Raw genomic sequence first — 18,186 nt, 5'->3', positions numbered from 1 at the left:
ACTACAATGAAACCACAAGCATCCACAGACCACCTGAGAAGGCATGTCATATAAACCATATAAAAGGCAGTATTACAAACGGCTCAGAAAATTAAAGTTAACATCTAAATATACTCGTCTTAAGAAAAATAGATGCAGAATTTATACAAACCACCTTACCTGATTAAGCTTCTTCCACAGGTTGAGAACAGGAGACAACTCATTAGACCACACTTCCCTATCAAACTTGGAGCCAGCAGTTACAGACCTGTTTAGGATCCGCAGCTGTGAAATTACCTGAGAGAATGAAAAAGTCAGTTGATTCTTATGCAAAAATGAACATTATAATGAGGAAAAAACAATACAACTTTAGTATGGAATATACAGCTGAAAGGTTACATAAATCTACCAAAGACTGGTGCATTTATCATATGAAAAATGTATTCTGCCAAGACTTTGTAGAAACTTGATTAGAGAAAAAGTGTATGTCAATGTCAAATATCTACTTCCTACAAAGTAATAATGTAATAACATTTTTCAAACTACAAGTTTAACAGAACAAGGAAAAATGAAATACTGGAAAAGTGGAAATAAAGACAGCAATTCTTTCATGCAGTCAAAATGTTTTGACAGAAAACATATGTGGGTGGGTCATTTGTTAGGATGTCATTGGAGACTTGGGGAGAAATGGCGCCAACTTTGTTGTATTAATGCACTAATGTAGGCAGCACAGCTGGGTAGGGATTTTCTGATGCTACCAAGTAGGAATTAGCAAACTATCCATAAATGCAGACAAAGTGATGGCGTAATCAAACAGCAACCACACATCAGTGTGGGCTGATATAGTACACAGAGATTCTTGCATGCTTATACGGTCGTTATAAAAAGTGTACACACCCCTGTTAAAATGCCAGTTTTTTGTGATATAAAAAAAAAATGAGACCACAATAAATCATTTCTGAAGTTTTCCCACCTTTAATGCGACTTATAACCTGTACAATTCAATTGAAAAACAAACAAATCTGTTAGGGGAAAAAAATATAAAAAAATAAAAAACGTACAATAAGCTGGTTGCATAAGTGTGCACACCCTTAAACTAATACTTTGTTGAAGCACCTTTTGATTTAATTACAGCATTCAGTCTTCTTGGGTAGGAGTCTAGCAGCATGGCACATCTTGACTTAGCAATATTTGCCCACTCTTCCTTGCAAAAGCACTCCAAATCTGTCAGATTGTGAGGGCATCTCTTGTATATAGCCCTCTTCAGGTCACCGCCACAGATTTACTACTGGATTTAGGTCTGGGCTCTGGCTGGGCCATTCCAAAACTTTAATTTTCTTCTGGTGAAGCCATTCTTTTGTTGATCAGGATGTATGCTTGGGATCATTGTGTTGAGAGGTGAAATTCCTCTTCATCTTCAGCATTCTAGCAGACAAATGAAGGTTTTGTGCCAAAAGTGACTGATATTTGGAACTGTTCATAATTCCCTCCACCTTGACTAAAGCCCCAGTTCTAGCTGAAGAAAAGTAACCCCAAAGTATGATACTGCCACCACCATGCTTCACCATGGGGATGGTGATCTTTTGGTGATGCAAAGTGTTTTTGTGCCAAACGTACCTTTTGGAATTGTGGTCAAAATTTTCAACCTTGGTCTCAGCCCACATGCTTTTGGGAGATGATGTATTGTTTTGCAAATTTTAGCCAGGCCTGAATGTTTTTCTGTGTAAGAAAAGGCTTCCATCTTGCAACCCTATCCCATAGGCCAGGCATATGGAGAAAATGGGAGATTGTTGTCACATGTAGTACACAACCAGTATTTGCCAGAAATTCCTGCAGCTCCTTCAGTGTTGCTGTAGGTCTCTTAGCAGCCTCCCTGACCAGTTTTCATCTTGTCTTTTCATCAATTTTGGAGGGATGTCCAGTACTTTGCAATGTCACTGCTGTCCCATATTTTCTCCACTTTTTAATGACTGTCTTCTCTGTGTTCCATGGTATAGCTAATGCTGTGGAAATTTTGTTGTACCCTTCTCCTGACTGATACCTTTCAACAATGAGATCCCTTTGATGCTTTGTAAGCTCTCTGTGAACCATGGCTTTTGCTGTAGTAGGCAACTGAGTAAATGTCAGGAAAATCCTACTACGACAGCTGAACTTTATTTGGGGTTAATCAGAGTCTCTTTAATTGATAGCAGGTGTGCACCCAAGAAGACTGAATGCTGTAATTAAAGCAAAAAGTGCTTCAACAAAGTATTAGTTTAAGGGTGTGTACACTTATACAACCAGCTTATTGTAAGTTTTTTATTTTTTTATATTTTTTCCCCTAACAGATTCGTTTGTTTTTCAATTGAATTGTGCAGGTTAAAGGTGACATTAAAGGCGGGAAAAGTTTTGAAATTATTTATTGTGGTCTCATTTTTTTTTATATCACAAAAACCTGACATTTTAACAGGGGTGTGTACATTTTTAATATCCACTGTATCTGGAAATTTATAAACTATACGCAAGTTTGGCATACAGCACCAAAGTAGCAATCACAGAATGAGCTCTGGCTTTTCTACAAATACGCTTATTTGCAGAATCATAATATAAATGGACTTAAAAGCAGAAACGCTATCTTATCCTGAGCAAAAAGTAAACCTGCCCAATTTACTAAAAAGGACCACCACAGGTTCATAGGTATATATTATGTTAACAACCACCAGGACCTTTAACAGCCTTGCCGTGTAATCCAACCCAACTGTGCCTCTGTCTATCATACGAGTTTATTAAGAAGGGGTATGTAAGTTAGGAAGTTTCAAGAGGCATGTTACACAGAGGCAGACAGTAATGGCCAAGCTATCAGAAACACAGGGGCTAGACTCAGGGTGAATTTCTGATTTTCCATCCACTGGTCAAGGTTACGCTTAAATATTGTTAGGGATGGTCTCAGCTTCACACGGATGGAGAAGCCTATTACAGAGCATGGGGATCTGTGAGACAAATCCATCTCACCAACATCTCTTATTTATGTCGTAAAATTTAAATCCTTGAATCTAGTGGTTCTGATGCTGTTAATTTTAAAGATGTGCAAAAGGTTCGTCAGAGCTGGATATGAGGATGCCAAGCATAATTTGCCTCTCAGTACCCAGTAGGAGACAAATATAGAGACAGGGCTTTAAGGTGATCCTTACAGGACAATGTGTTTAATGTAAGGAACCGCTGTGGGTATTCCAACTGTTGCATATGTCTGGTCAGGTACATGCCAAGGGGAGTATTATACTCAATGACAGGTCTGATAAGGGCCAAATAAAGTGGCCCTATGACTTCCTTGGACCTGGATGTCATGCCCTTACTTATATGTTGGGCAACATAGAATGATTTTCGTACTACCTTGGCCATATTCATAGATTCATAGATTAGTACTAAGCTAACTGCCCTTGCGAGCCATTTTAAGCCTAGCCAATTATCCCTTGTGAGACTCAAACCCTACACCTTGTGTTTGTAAGGCAAACACCTTAACCATTAGGCCACTCTCCCAACCCTAAGACCAGATTACTGTCTACATATGTTCCCAGAGCCCTGACTACTAGGTCAACTGTTAGGGGTGTCTTATTGATACAGTAATTAGTCTGTGTGGTAGTTTTCCCAAAAGGCACTATAATGTATTTCTTGGCAATGAATTTTAATCCATGACTTTATCACCAGTTATTTGTCTGTGTCAGACTCTCTTGTAAAATGCTTGCATCATAGGGGGAATGTATGCTAGCTCCCAACTGGCAGTCATCAAAAAAACTTGGTCTGATATTATCTTCTACCTCAGAGAAGTAGATTCCAAATAGCAGCAGTCCCAGCATTGAGCCCTGAGGTACCCTGCTGGTGACCGGTCTCTTAGTGGAGGACACATCACCAATACTGTCTTCCTGGGTCCTGGCTGTGAGCCAGATGGCAATCCAGTGAGTTATGTAGGGGTTTATGCCCAGTTTGATGAGTTTGTCAACTATACTCGAGTGAGGTATTGTACCACATGCCTTAGCCAGGTCCAGACAGATAGTAATGTAAACCCTAACTGCTACAAGGATCTAAAGTAAAATCTTCTCATACAAGTTCTGAGCATGTAGGTAGACAACAATTCCATGTTCATATTAACAGTAATGTCCAACATGACCATTGTCATAAGCATGAGATTAGAGACAAGAAAAATCTGAACTAGATAAAAAACTATAAGTAGTTCAGGTGCTATAAGGCCTTACAAGATATCCTTTTCACTGAAGTGACAGCTACCAACAACATTGTCCTCCAAAGTCATATATTTCTAAGGAAACAAATATGCAGGCTCAAAAAACTCTTAAAAATAAACTACTAGACAAAAGTTAGAGTCAAAGGAGGTGAACCTCCTTGGTGGTCTAAGATGGAGATAATCCTCAAGAAACAGTTTAATTCTGGAAGACTTCCTGAAACCTTAGTAATAAAAGAGGGACATTAAGCACTGTGTGGAAAAAGGAAAAGGATCTACTGAATGTTACCCCATGTTTGTCAGCTAGAGAGGAAAAACAGTCAGTTGGCATTTCAAATCCAGAGGGATTTTGTAACTTAAAGTCCACTCCAAAGTTCTTTCACTTCAAGCAAAATTAACCAAAGTTCTTTCACTTTAAGAAAAATTAACTGCCAGTTAGACAAGACAATCACTAAATGCCAGATCCCATTCACTGCCATCCTGCAAAGTTGAAGTACTAGGTTCCTCCCTGTCCGTGTACCACAACCCCATGGTTTGCCTGAGTCAGTCTGAAGCAATTCTTCAGTCAAGCTATTTCTGAATGCTTTCAAAGTCATTTTTTCTTGCTAATATTTCCTGCAGTACATATGCAGCTTCAAAGGAGCAGAAGATGCAGGCTCCTGATGCAGAGTGTGGAACATCTATCATTAAACTCTATGACAACAGCAGCAGGCCAAAAGTATTCCCTTTCATTTTCTGAATTTTCAATTTTCACCAACTTAAGTTATCCAGTAAGACAGGGATGAGATGAAATTCCTTCTCCAAAGACTGGCCTACTTGTTTCCAAAGACTTCAAAGACAGTGCTGAACTTTTCTAAAGTGCTGTCTCATGTGTTGAACCATGAAAATACTTAGAGACATACAATGGAGAACAGAAAGAATACTTGTTAGAAAAAAATAAAACAATATCAAACATTTAGTACTGATACAGTGTCAAATACATATGAGTCTTTAGGAAACCAGAAAGTGAAAGTGTGTCTTTCAGCTACTGTTTCTCTGAAGCTGCATGCAACGAGGAATTATCGAAGATAGGTTTTACATGAATACCTTTTATTCTGCAAGCTGAAATGGCTAGAATCAAGCATTTGAAAAGTTGTGGATCTGTGCAAAACCAAATGGGTCAAATGCATACCTGCAGTGATTTTTAACCACCAAAAATCTAAGGGAGCTGTTATGTAACAAAAAGATGCAATAAGCACATAAAGCATCGTTGAGCTGCAATAATGTCATCTAGTTTCCCAGAGGAATAATAGGATGTACAGACTGAAGGTTAGCCATCCTGAACATTTAAACACTGAAGCAATTGGGGGTGGGGGGCGCTGAAAGTTACAGAATGAATTACTACTCTTTTTTTTATGGAAGGAAAATAATCTGATGTCCCAAAGTGAGGCAGAGCTCATACTATGAAAGGGTTGTGTTTTCTGGTCCAATTTGTTGATGAACTCAATTAGCATATGTCTCATAAGTTAGCTTAAGTTGTCAACAGTAGACCCACTTTTGACAAGCCAAAGGTGAGATGAACTGACAGCCTGCAAACTGCAGAAAATAAGTACTTGTTTGCAAGGGAACCACCCTCCACAGGCACACTCACAGAAAGGATTGGAGCCTCCACGACTCTTATAACTCAAATATACTAATTCTAAGATTACACTATCATTGATAAATGGTAACAGTCTATATATAGACTTGTTCACTCAGTCAGTAACAGGGTGCTGTTAAACAGGGCCTAGTGGCTTTGTACATTTAATCACTGCAAAGTGGACAAAAAACTCAGCTAAAGAGCTTTTGAAGAGCTGTTCATCAAAAAAGGATGACATCCAATAATTTGGCTAACACATCTTCTACAACAGATTTTGAATGTTTCACTGTAGTTTTGGAACATTTTGGATAGAAGAGTAGGAATTGACAAAAATTATGTGAGGCATCATATATGCAGCAGTCTCACCTGCCACCAATGCATACAAATAATTTTCAAATTTTCTTGCTCCCTTACCAGCATCAATGCCAATGTGATTGACAAGATGAGGGAAAGACGTGCTTACAATGGAGTACATGCAGTCTTTACCTATGCTAGTGGAAAAGGAATGAGTCATTCATCTGCTGAAGATTTTCTTGTTCTGGGGAGACTGCATTAAACTTCTGGTTTCTTTGAGACAAAATCTCTACAATAGTTACTTCCTTCACCCGTTCTATAATGCCTGTGATAAATGAGCTTCTCCCACATGTCACAGTTAGTGCTGGTTGATGCTCCAACCAGACAAATACGACTGGCCAAAGCTTTAACCGGATTACCAAACCTAGCACAAGGGTATTTACAGTGGGGAGCTAAGCCCATCTGCACCCCCCCCCCCCCAGTTGCAGGAAGGGTAGTTTACTTACACATACAAATTTCACAGTCATATAACTGAAGAGAAAAGAAAAAGCTCCAAACTGCACTGGCAATATCTTATGGAAAAACATACTCAATGAGTTGCAGATCATCCAGTTGTGAACATCTAGCTGTAATTTCATCCACTTCACACTCAAGCACCTGCAGGGTAGCCAATAAAGTTAGTGTCCATGAAAGGAAGAATTTTTCAGAAAAAGTGGTCTTCTCTTTTAGAAAGTCTGTCTTCTACCACTGGATGCAGAAACAGAAACTAGATATGCTGGGATATGAAACACGTTGAAGAAACTTTCTTCTGTTTTGCTTTTCCCCAGTTCTTGAATAATGTCATAAGCCTCTAGATAAAAAGGAAAGCTTGTGACATTGGGACAGGCTGAATCTTATTCACAACATACTCTGAATAGGGCTGACTCTTAGGCCAAGAATGCCACCAAACATTCAAGCAGAACTGATTAGGGGAAAAATAGAGATGCATCTTAAGTACATTTGCAGAAAAGAAAAATATTTATCTGCCATAAGTAACAGACTACCATTTGCATGTCTTCTCTCTCTGCAAATTCAGACAATTAAAATCCTGTAAAAATAATTTCTGACTGATATCTCAAAATGAAAATCCATTATAGTTAAAAATTTGAGAGCGACACAACACGTGTTGGCTCTTACCTCTATGACTTACATAAAATTAGCATCATTAGCAGATGGAAATCATGTTCCAAAAGTACTTTTTTACCAGACTTACAAGAGCATGTAGTACCAAACTTTGGATCTATAACATCTGAAACAGTAACTACAGTAAGTCCACACCTCTTTAAACCTGTCCAAAGACCTAGAAGCTTTAGGTAACACTGTAAACATTGCAACACATCAGTCTAAGTGTGAATACCTCCACATTAAGCTAATTTACATTTACTTATAGAAAAATAGCAGTCAAACAAAACCAAAGAAAAAGATTTCATAAAATCACTCTCTCTTACAAAAAAAATAAAAAAGGTAGTCTAACCCATGTTAAGTGCTACATCGTTAACTGCAAAGCCACTTTGAAACTAATATTTTCATGGCCTCTTTTCCCCTACTTGTGAAAACTACTGTCTTCTGAAATAAGTTAATTATCAATTTCAATCTCCTCATCACATTTAAAAAGTAAAGGTACATCTGCATAGCTTTTCCTAGAATCTGTACTCTGGAGAGAATGCAAAGAAAATTTATTTTTCTTAATAAACATACAAAATTATTACAATAAAATCAAAAGTAGAAATTTTATGAGAAATATTCATTGAATTCCTTGGTTTAAGAACAGTCACAGACCTAGACTTTTTCCTCCATGGAATACTTTAGCTTCCACTATTCAAAGGCATAAAAACCCTTTACTGTTTTTTAACAATGTCCATAATGCTTTCTTTTGAACACTTCCTAAAAAATTACTTTCACCATAGGTTTAAGTTGCTCTATTTTAACACATTTGCCCATGTAAAAACATATATTCTGGCAGTTAAACAAATTCAACCATTACAGCTGACAAAGTATCATCACTTTGAAAGGGTATCCATACAGCACTTGCATTTAGACTCCATAAAACACTTCAAATCTCACCAAAGCATTACAAAAGCACAAAAATCCAAAAATAAAAACATTGAGCTAGTTAGTAAAACCTAGTAAAATGAGGCAATCAAAAGGGTTTTCTAAGCATTCCCAAGTTGTGGATCAGTTTTTAACATCATCAGTCCCTAACTAACAAAACAATAATAATGATTAAATATTAGCAATAGTAATAACAATCAACAATTATGATGCTGTTGATAACAATTTTGCAGTTAATACTTCACCCCCATTTATTATCCCAGCACTTTAAACAAATTTTCTTTATATATTTCTTGTTTTTTTCATCTCCTTTCAAAATTCTCTTATAAACTTTTATAATTAATTTGTATCTTTTTCTTTCTAATACAATCTTTCCAATTTAAAAAAGGTCTTCCAATATTTCTCTCTATACTGTAACCACCACTGCTCTATGTCCAAATAAAAATTAATCATAATATAGTTCCATAACTCTTCTCTATACACCGACTGAATGGCGCACAGCAACTGTACAAAGGGGGAGCCACCACTGATCCCGGGAACTACCGCCCTATTAGCCTGACGAGCCTGGTCTGTAAGGCCATGGAACGTATCATCAAGGAACGCATAAACAAAGACATTGGTTATCTCCAAACTCTGGACCCCACCCAGTTTGGGTTTGTGAAAGGCAGAGCATGCCTCCTGAACCTGATCGACTTCTTTGAAGCAGTCAACAAAGCCGTAGACAAGGGTAAGGTGGTTCACACAGCCTATCTTGACCTTTTCGACACCGTCCCCCATTCTGGAATTATAGCTAAACTCACTAAACTAGGTACAAATCCCTAAGTCACAAGAAGGGTTGCCAACTGGCTCATTGACAGAACCCACACTGTAAATGTTGCAGATTCCAAATCTGACTTCAAACCAGTGACAAGTGGAGGACCACAGAGTTCAGTCCTGGGACCTCTCTTGTTTGGTATCTTCTTCTCTGAAGTACATGCTAACACAGAAGGCCTTTGGCTAATGAAGTTCTCAGATGACTGCAAACTAGGAGCCATAGTGGAGTCCCCAAATGATATGGACATCCTACAGAAGGGTCTCACTTAGACAGATGCCTGGTGTCAGCGCCATGGCCTCAAGCTCAATGCCAAAAAGTGCACTGTCATCCCCTTTGGTAAAAACTCTGTACCCATGAAATACCAAATAGACGGCAGTCTATTTAATGCCGCATGTGTGATAAGAGACCTTGGGACCCAGGTGGATAGTAGTCTCTCCTTTGATAATCACATCACCACAGTAGTCAGGAAATCCTTCTACGTGGCACACGTTATCACAAAAGGGTTCTCATCCAAGAAAAAACAGATCATTGTTCCCCTCTACTCGACACTCATTAGACCCATTATAGAGTACAACGGCCCTTTTGGAATGTACCTCACAAGACATCTGCAGCAGCTGGAAAGGCCACAGAAGTACCTCACAAAGAGGATTACTGGCCTCAAACAGATGCTCAAAAACTGACCGTCTCAAAAAACTCCAGCTTTATTCCATAGCATATCACCTACTCCGAGGTGATCTCTGCCTAACATATAAGACTATTTCAAACCCCGAGCTGTTGGACATGCTACACCTAAAGAAATCCCAGTTCCTCTGAGCTACACACTCTAGGGACCTAAACCTTGTCAACACAATAAACAGGACATGTTGGAGGGATGGATTCCTGTCCCAGCGACTTCCTGTACTCTGGAACAAGCTACCTATCTATGCCAAGCAAAGTTCCTCATTAGCACTCTTCAAGAAAAATCTTGATGAGTGGATGGGAAATAGGAAATACACCCCGGGGATCACTTCTGTGGCTCTGCCCAACAGGGGTATGGGAAAATAACTTTCTTGGGTGGCATAAGCCAGGGACCTTGTTGGCTAGGCTTACTTAGGCCCTTGGGCCGATAGCCTAGTACCTACCTATGAACCTAAAAAATAGTTTCTTTAACTCCTCCTACTAATAATAATTCCTTTCCCCATATATTTCTCTTCATTTATCTCTGCTTCAATACAGGAGAGGAATGAGGTTTAAAAGAAGGCAGGACTTAAATGAGTTATGCAATGTTTGAATGAAAATGATTGGGTAGATTATAAGTGCTGTATAATGTTTGCAACTGGGAGTGTGCCATTATGGTTTATGATGCAAAATGCTTGCAACTAGGATTGTATAAATGCAAATTTGCCTATGTCACAAATGATAATTCAATAAAGATGTTTAAAAAATACATAAATGATATGAAAAATAAACATTACTTGTCTTAAAATTTCTTTTCTTCAAACCACCAGAATAAATTAAGTAAATCATTTTTGAATTTAAATGTCCTCTCCTATATGTAAAGTTTATTTTTTTCCCCAAAAGTTAGCTAACCATTTTCTAACTGCTTTCCTATTTAACATCTTTACCAATCTCACTACGTTCTCTCCTTAAATTACAATTAACCCCCCACCCATTAATAGTATCTATCTTAGACAAAACAAAATTGTTAAGCTCTTGAAATAATTCTCTCTCATTTTTCTATGTAGATGTATATAACCCAGCCAGTCTCCAATCTCTGACATCACATATCATCTCTCTCTCCCCCTGAACTAACTACTATAACATCTAAAATCTTAAAAGTTTTCTGTTTAAATAACATAGCCACCCCAAACATACATCATCTACAAAACTTCATCTTACCACTCCACCCAATATCATGTCTGTTTCCTTATTATTTCATTCAAATATCTTACATTTTTGTTTGTGGCACCATTTTATAACTGATATTCTCCTCTTATCATTAATTAGATAAATTGCACAGGACACTAAGAATAATCACAAGGCTTTCTTTAGTTATGTTAGGAACCTGGGTGGGAATTCCCAGATATGCTCAGAATTAGTCCAAAATGATAAAAAATACACCGAACCCACAGACATTGCCAACATCCTAGCTGACAGGTTCAGCGCAAACTTCTCCCACCAAAAGGGCAAATATCTATCCCAGCAGAGTGCTGCCCCCCTGACATCTCAGATGCTCAGGTAAGAGCTGCCCTCTCCAAAGCAAAAAACACAGCATCAATGGGACCAGACGGTGTCCCAGGCTGCGTCCTACATGAACTCCAAGAAGAGCTAAACCCAAACATAAAACTACTGTTCAATCTCAGCCTTACTACAGGATATGTACCCAAAGAGTGGCGTACAGCAACAGTGGTCCCTCTCCACAAAGGTGGTGCCTCAACGGATCCTGGAAACTATCGCTCCATAAACCTGAATAGCTTGGTCTGCAAAGCTATGGAAAGGATCATCATGGACCTCATAAATAAAGATATTGGGGACCTACAGACACTGGATCCTACCCAGTTCGGCTTTGTTAAGGGCAGATCCTGCCTCTTAAACCTGGTTGATTTCTTTGAAACAGTCACCAAGGCCATTGACGAGGGGAAGGTGGTCCACACAGCCTACCTGGACCTCGCAAAAGCTTCGATACAATACCCCACTCGGGCATTATAGATAAGCTCACCAGCTTAAATATAAACCCCTATGTCACTAGATGGGTTGCAAGCTGGCTCAAGGACAGAACCCACATGGTTAGAATTGCTGGAGCCATGTCAGACTCCAAACCAGTTACAAGTGGCGTCCCACAAGGCTCAGTCCTGGGACCTCTCTTGTTCGGTATATATTTCTCGGAGGTACAGGCCAACATGGAAGGACTGTGGCTGACCAAGTTTGCAGATGACTGCAAACTGGGTGCCATAATCGCCTCTCCAGCCGACACAAGCATCCTCCAAAAGGGCCTCATAGAAACAGACAACTGGTGCCAGAGCCATGGCCTCAAGCTAAATGCCAAAAAGTGTATAGTCATCCCCTTTGGCAAAAACAAAGTGCCCACAAATTACCACATAGGTGGTAATCCATTAAGTACAGAAGAAGTAATTAGGGACCTGGGGACCCAAGTTGATAGTAATCTCTCATTTGACAACCACGTGGCCAAAGTGGTTAGAAAAACATTTTATATAGCCCACCTAATCATGAAGGGATTCACATCTAGATCAGGGAGGTCATCGTGCCTCTTTACTCATCCCTCATCAGGCCCATAATTGAGTACAATGCCCCTTTTGGGATGTACCTTACCAGACAACTGCAGCAACTGGAAAGACCCCAAAAGTACCTCACCAAGAGGATCAAAGGGCTCAAACAGATGCCATATGCTGTCCGGTTAAAGAAACTCCAGCTCTACTCAGTGGCATACCGCCTGCTCAGAGGCGATCTGTGCCTGACGTATAAAGCCATGTTCAACCTGGAATTAATGGACATGCTGCACCTCAGAAAATCCAAATCTCATCGAGCTATGCGCTCGAGAGGCTTGAACCTCAGCACTGAAATAAATAGGACATGCTGGAGGGACAGATTCATAACCCAGAGGCTCCCTTCACTCTGGAATAAAATCCCAGTTCAGGTTAGGCAGAGTCCCTCATTGACTCTCTTCAAGAGGAATCTTGATGAGTGGATGGGAGATCGTAGGTTTACCCCGGGTATCACTTCTGTGTCACTGTTAGACAGAGGCACAGTATACTAACCTCGAAAAAGGGCATAGCAAAATTAATTTAAAATGGGTGGCGAAAGCCAAACACACTCTGGCTAGGCTTATAAATGCCCTAGGGCAGATAGCCTAGTATGAAACTATGAACCTATGAACATGTAAAGAAAGAGTTTTTATACTAGCCCTTTACTTTCTTTATAGTTTTGTCTAGCAACTTCTTTTTTCTCTTTCTTTTACTCTATTTCCAACTGACCCTTTTTAAGCCCTTCTTTTTTACTCCTCCTGGCTTAAAATTTCAAACTGATTTTGTACTTCTACCATATAACATTCTACCTCCACTAAACCAAATCGTTTACCACCCATGTTCATTTCAGTCTCACTTTGCATTAAACTGTCTATTTTGATTCTCTTTTTTCATTACTTGTTTACAGTCATATCAATAATGATCATTACTTCCACATTTCCTACAAACTTTATTACAATTATTTGCTACGTGCCCCACTTCTCCATATTAATAATATTTTTTACAACATTCAAAATGATCCCCTGCCCCACAATGAAAACACATTTTTGGTTGACCCCAATATTATAACATACCTTTTTTTCCATTTAAATTAATTGCACAATGTAAATGCCATTTCACCATTTTTTTATCTAAACAAACATTCAGTTCCCACCCCACCCCCCATTCCTGAGTTTTCTATCATCAAAAGTTTTTTTTATACTATCAAAAATATTTTTCTATTTATCCAAAAACAAGTTCATCAGCAGTTACTTCACAGGTCCTAAAATGAATTCTATTTTTTCTTCTTTATAATGCATTTACTTCTTTAATTACACAACTGCTCCATGGTTCACAGTCTCTCTTTCCATCAAAGGTGGTAATAAAATGCTCAGCTTTTCCATACGTTTCAAATAAAATTTCACAAAATGTTTATAGTCTGATGTGTGTAAAATCCTTACACCCTCAGGCTTTACCCCTACTAGAACAACTATGTTATCCCACACATATCTGTGTAAAGGGTTGCCTTTTTACTTTCAGTTAGCACAATTAAATGTTTACCAATAAAAGCCATAACTTGCCCAAAAAAAGCTATAAATCTTGTAGGGTAAAACTCCAAAAACGACTCTGCTACTTAAGTTTTTTTTGCTGAAAAGGCTGATGTGAAATCAAATATGAAAGCTCTCCTGATGTGAAAATAAATATCATAAGTGTAGGTGGCTCAACCAGTGCCTTGTACCAGGCCCACATACTAATGCCTCCCGCTTCAGCTCTTCAAGATGGCCAGATGCAGGACATATTTCCTTCCCCTCTTGCCACAGCCATTCAGGTCCTGTTTCTATGCCCTGCCTCGAACCTCCTCCTACAAATTTTAGTAAAAAACAAAAAATTATTTCTTCTTTTAAACTGCAGCACAACTGCTTGCCTCAAATGTAGCAAACAGTTTCTACAGTTTATACACTGCCTGCAAGGAGCACTACAGCTGTCATGTTTTATTTAAAAAATGATTTTAAACTGTAGCAAACTCCTTGTTACAAATGTAGGAAGCGGTTGCTACACTTTATACCCTGTCTTCACGGAGTACTACAGGACTGAGATCTTAGTGTAAAAAAATGTTTTTACTTTTAAACCATAGCAAACTGTTAGCTACAATGTAGCATGCAGTTGCTAGAGTTTAGACCACATATGGAGCATTTACAGTTTTCAGGTTTGACTACAAATACAATACTGGCTTTTAAAAGCTGGTATTGCTTTAAGGAGTGATCAGGATGATGGATGGCTGATCACAATCCCTCAACACTTTGCACCTGGGGCAGTTGCCCTTCTCACCCTGCCCTAGCTATGCTACTAATAAATATGACAGCCCTAAAACACACACACACAAAACCTCTCAACCTGAAGACACTGAAAATAGAGACCTTGAAAACCAAGTACATCAAGCCAAATATGGCCAAAAAAAAAAAAAAAAAAAAAAATATTTCTTTTTCCTTGCTTGATCAATTTATTTTTTTCTCTCCATACTCGAATTTACAATGTTTAAAATTGCTAATGCAATTCCAATATTAATCTTTATTGCGTATAATGTTTTGTCTGGAGCTTTTCTCCCCGGGCCTCTACTGAAAATGGACATGTATCCAGTTAGACTAGCCCGGTCAACAAATGTAAAATAAATAAATAAAATAAAATAAATATCTGGACATCTATTTAGCATAAAATCTGAATACCAAATAGCACTCAACTCTTCCTGCTTTCAAAAGGAATCTGGGCTACTACTCAGAAACACATCAGAAAAACAGAGGGGCAAAAATTATTGAAATATATAAGCACATTACCAAAGAGAGAGTGTAAAATCTGTAGACATTAATAATCTGCATTGTAGGATTCTACCACACAATGTCATTTATTCTTGATTCCAAAGAAAGCTAGCTATAAGAAGATATGTGTTCTTTTTCTTTAAATTATTGGTGCCACTAGTATGCTTGTCATGTAGTGTCGTCTTCCATGTACAATACAGCTTCAAAAATCATGTGTGATGACGGGGATTCAGGAAATTGTGTGAAGGAGTAAAATCAAGCCTGAAAATACAGACATACCCACAAAAAATAGATACATCATGTGCAGGGGTATAAATCAGGCCTAAAAATAGGAATGTTCTTCCAAAATAGAGACAACTGAGAGGTCTGAGGACAAAACCAGACTCAAACTTAACAGCAGCTATAACCACAAAACACCAGAGGAAGGCAAAAGTGTAGTTTTTAGCGTAAAAACTTTAATTCTGCTATTCGCCTGCTATGCTCTCAATACTGCAGAATGCATTGCTTGGATATAGACAGGTGAGTCAATACATTGTTTCCTAGCCACTACTTAAATACTGGGCGAGTGAGACTATGAAGAATGGAGACAACACTGCAATGATTATGAAAACTAAAAATAAACAAAGAAAAACAAATACTGTCAAAAACGTAGAAATGAAGAGATTAAAACTTAGAGTTAACACAAACTGCATCCAATATGAGAACTATGTGGTCCTGGTTGAATACATAAAAACTCCTCAGAAATCTGGAAACTTCTATGTTTTCATGAGCCACATATGAGTATGAGTACTGAATGAAGACTTACATTCAATGGTACTCGTCAAGGGAGTATTATGGATAAGTACTATAACAGACAAAATGTAATCTTTGTCTGTTGCGGGAAGTATGAATCATTATTATGAATCTAGTGAATAACTGGTTGAAAATTATACACTAAACTAACTCACTGTGGTTGGTGGGACAGTACATCTAACCCAAAAGTTCCATGTTCTAGCCTCAGCCAGCAAAAAGCAATTAGTTCTACATTTTCTCCTGTGGTAAAAAAAAAATCTTCTAGCTAACATCAAAGAAAAAAAAATACTTCTTGCTTATAAGATTCTAGCAGAGCGTTTATTTAAAGAGAGTAAAAAGGGTCCACAACAGTATATCTGACTGACTGAAATACATACTACACCAGATATGACCATCCTCCCAAAAAGGAGGTAGCTCTTGTTAAAAAAATGTGTAAGGCGTAATGCCCGAAAAGACATCCCTGTTTCAGGATACTGAAGAGTTCTCACACATGTGGTCAGAAAGACGAATACTAAAGTCAGACTGCATTGTTACTGAGTCCACTAAGCTCCTAGGGCTTTCTAAAACAGCCTCACATGCAGGCAATCATACTGCACTGCTGGAGTTGTTTTCAGAATTAAAGCCAGTATCAAAAGAATAACATTGGCTAGAACACTTTCCTCTGATGCTGCCAAAAGGTAATCTGACATGTTAGGGCCTGGATGGTTTGTGTAAGTAACATCAGAACTCCCCTGATGCTGTCAGAAGTTAATTAACCATCTATGGGAAAATGCATCTCAAGTTGTTAAGGTGAGTTATCACTAGAGCAAAATACTTTAACAATGAAAAAGAAGCAGACCACAATACAAAATATAAGGTCCTGAATTGTTACACAAAACCGCTTAACCTTCAACCTACAAGATTTTGTGTGTGTGTAGGGTGAAGAGGAATATGAAGGCAAGTGGCTTTCAAGTCTATAATGAAAAAGCAGTCACTTACTCATGAAGAGATACTACAGACTGTAGAGAAAGCATTCAGAATTTCCATAATAAGCAAAATGTGTCAGGCCTTTGAGGCCCAGAAGTTGGCAGAAACATACATTTAAAAAAAACAGTCCTGCATCTTGGAGGAAAGAAGTGGTTATATAGTGTTTTTGCACAAAAGCTATAAAATTATCCTTGAGCAGTAAATCTGGAAATCTTTGGGGATTCAGGTGAAAGGGGGTATAAAATTCTAAGATTTTCTACTATTCTAGATAAAGATTCATATTAGATAGGCCAATACATAAGATTTGAACATGTAGATCGAACTTTTGGCACAAAATATTGTTTCTGTTGCAATTCTTAAGGGGTAGTTTATGTCAGTAAATTTTCGGGTTGTCCAGGTTTTTACGTGGGGATGACTACTAAGAGTTTGTGAAAGAGATTAAAAGAACATTTGTATTCCACTGAAAAAAATGAGAGGAGTAATGCTTTGTTTAAACATAGCAGAGATTGTAAAAAGTTTTTGTTTTATATTGTTGAACAAAACTGCACTGACTTAAGGGGTGGGGATTTTAAAAACAGATTAACAATTAGAGACTGAATGCAACTGAATCTTAAGCCCTGATTGCTTTCCAGGTTTGAATGATGCTATAAATATAAACGTTTTTGAAAAATACGAGGATAAAGAAGAATAAACTCTAAATATCTATATGTATTTACCCAGTCATTCATTCATTATTTGGAGGTTTTATTAGGTTGTCATGTGACTCTTGCTTGTTATAAATTGAATGTTGTTGGAATTGTTTGCTGTTGTATGTTTCCGAAGAAGTCTGTGTCTTGTAAGACGAAAACATTGATTAAAGTTGTTCATGCTAAAGCTGTTTTGAATTGGGATATCATTATAATTATTTTACAACCCGAGTTAAAGCTGTTTTGTGGTTTTATTTTTTATTATTTGATTTTATTTACTACTTATTTGGAAAGTCTGATTACTGTTTTAGGAAGGAGTATTCATTGAACCCACAGTGGATGTTTTAGGAGGGAATGATTCCTATGATACAACACCTTGTGTACATGTGGTTAAACATAGTGAAGAGGTAGTGTAGACTCCTTCATCTATGGCTGGTAAAGTAACTATTTCGAAGGGGGGCTAGTTAGTAACTGGGAATCTCTTAGGGCTCTTCCAACTGACAATGTGGTAACAGTATTCAACAATAAGTATACTTGACTCACTAGCCCCAACCAGAAGTAAGAGAGTCAAATCAAACCTAGCCACATGATTGACAATAGATATCATGTATAAAATGTGACAGAGAATGGAAGGCCTGGGCAAAAACAAAACAATTGCCACCTTCCAAAATGTTAAACAACTAAGAAACCAAATTAAGC

General features: G+C 38.1%; 1 protein-coding gene across 2 annotated transcripts in view; it reads right to left on the bottom strand.

Moving 5' to 3' along the window:
* Positions 1–18,186, bottom strand: part of DYNC2H1 (dynein cytoplasmic 2 heavy chain 1) — a 6,555,988-nt gene that overhangs the window by 440,551 nt on the left and 6,097,251 nt on the right. For both annotated transcript variants that reach the window (XM_044072582.1, XM_044072581.1), the window contains one exon: positions 160–276. In XM_044072582.1, coding sequence (XP_043928517.1) covers positions 160–276 — 117 coding nt within the window. The remainder of the gene's footprint in view (positions 1–159; positions 277–18,186) is intronic.

Source organism: Protopterus annectens, chromosome 5.part0, assembly GCF_019279795.1.
Source record: "Protopterus annectens isolate FY-2018-M chromosome 5.part0, PAN1.0, whole genome shotgun sequence".
NCBI lineage: Eukaryota > Metazoa > Chordata > Ceratodontiformes > Protopteridae > Protopterus > Protopterus annectens.
This window is presented reverse-complemented; position numbering and strand designations above follow the sequence as displayed.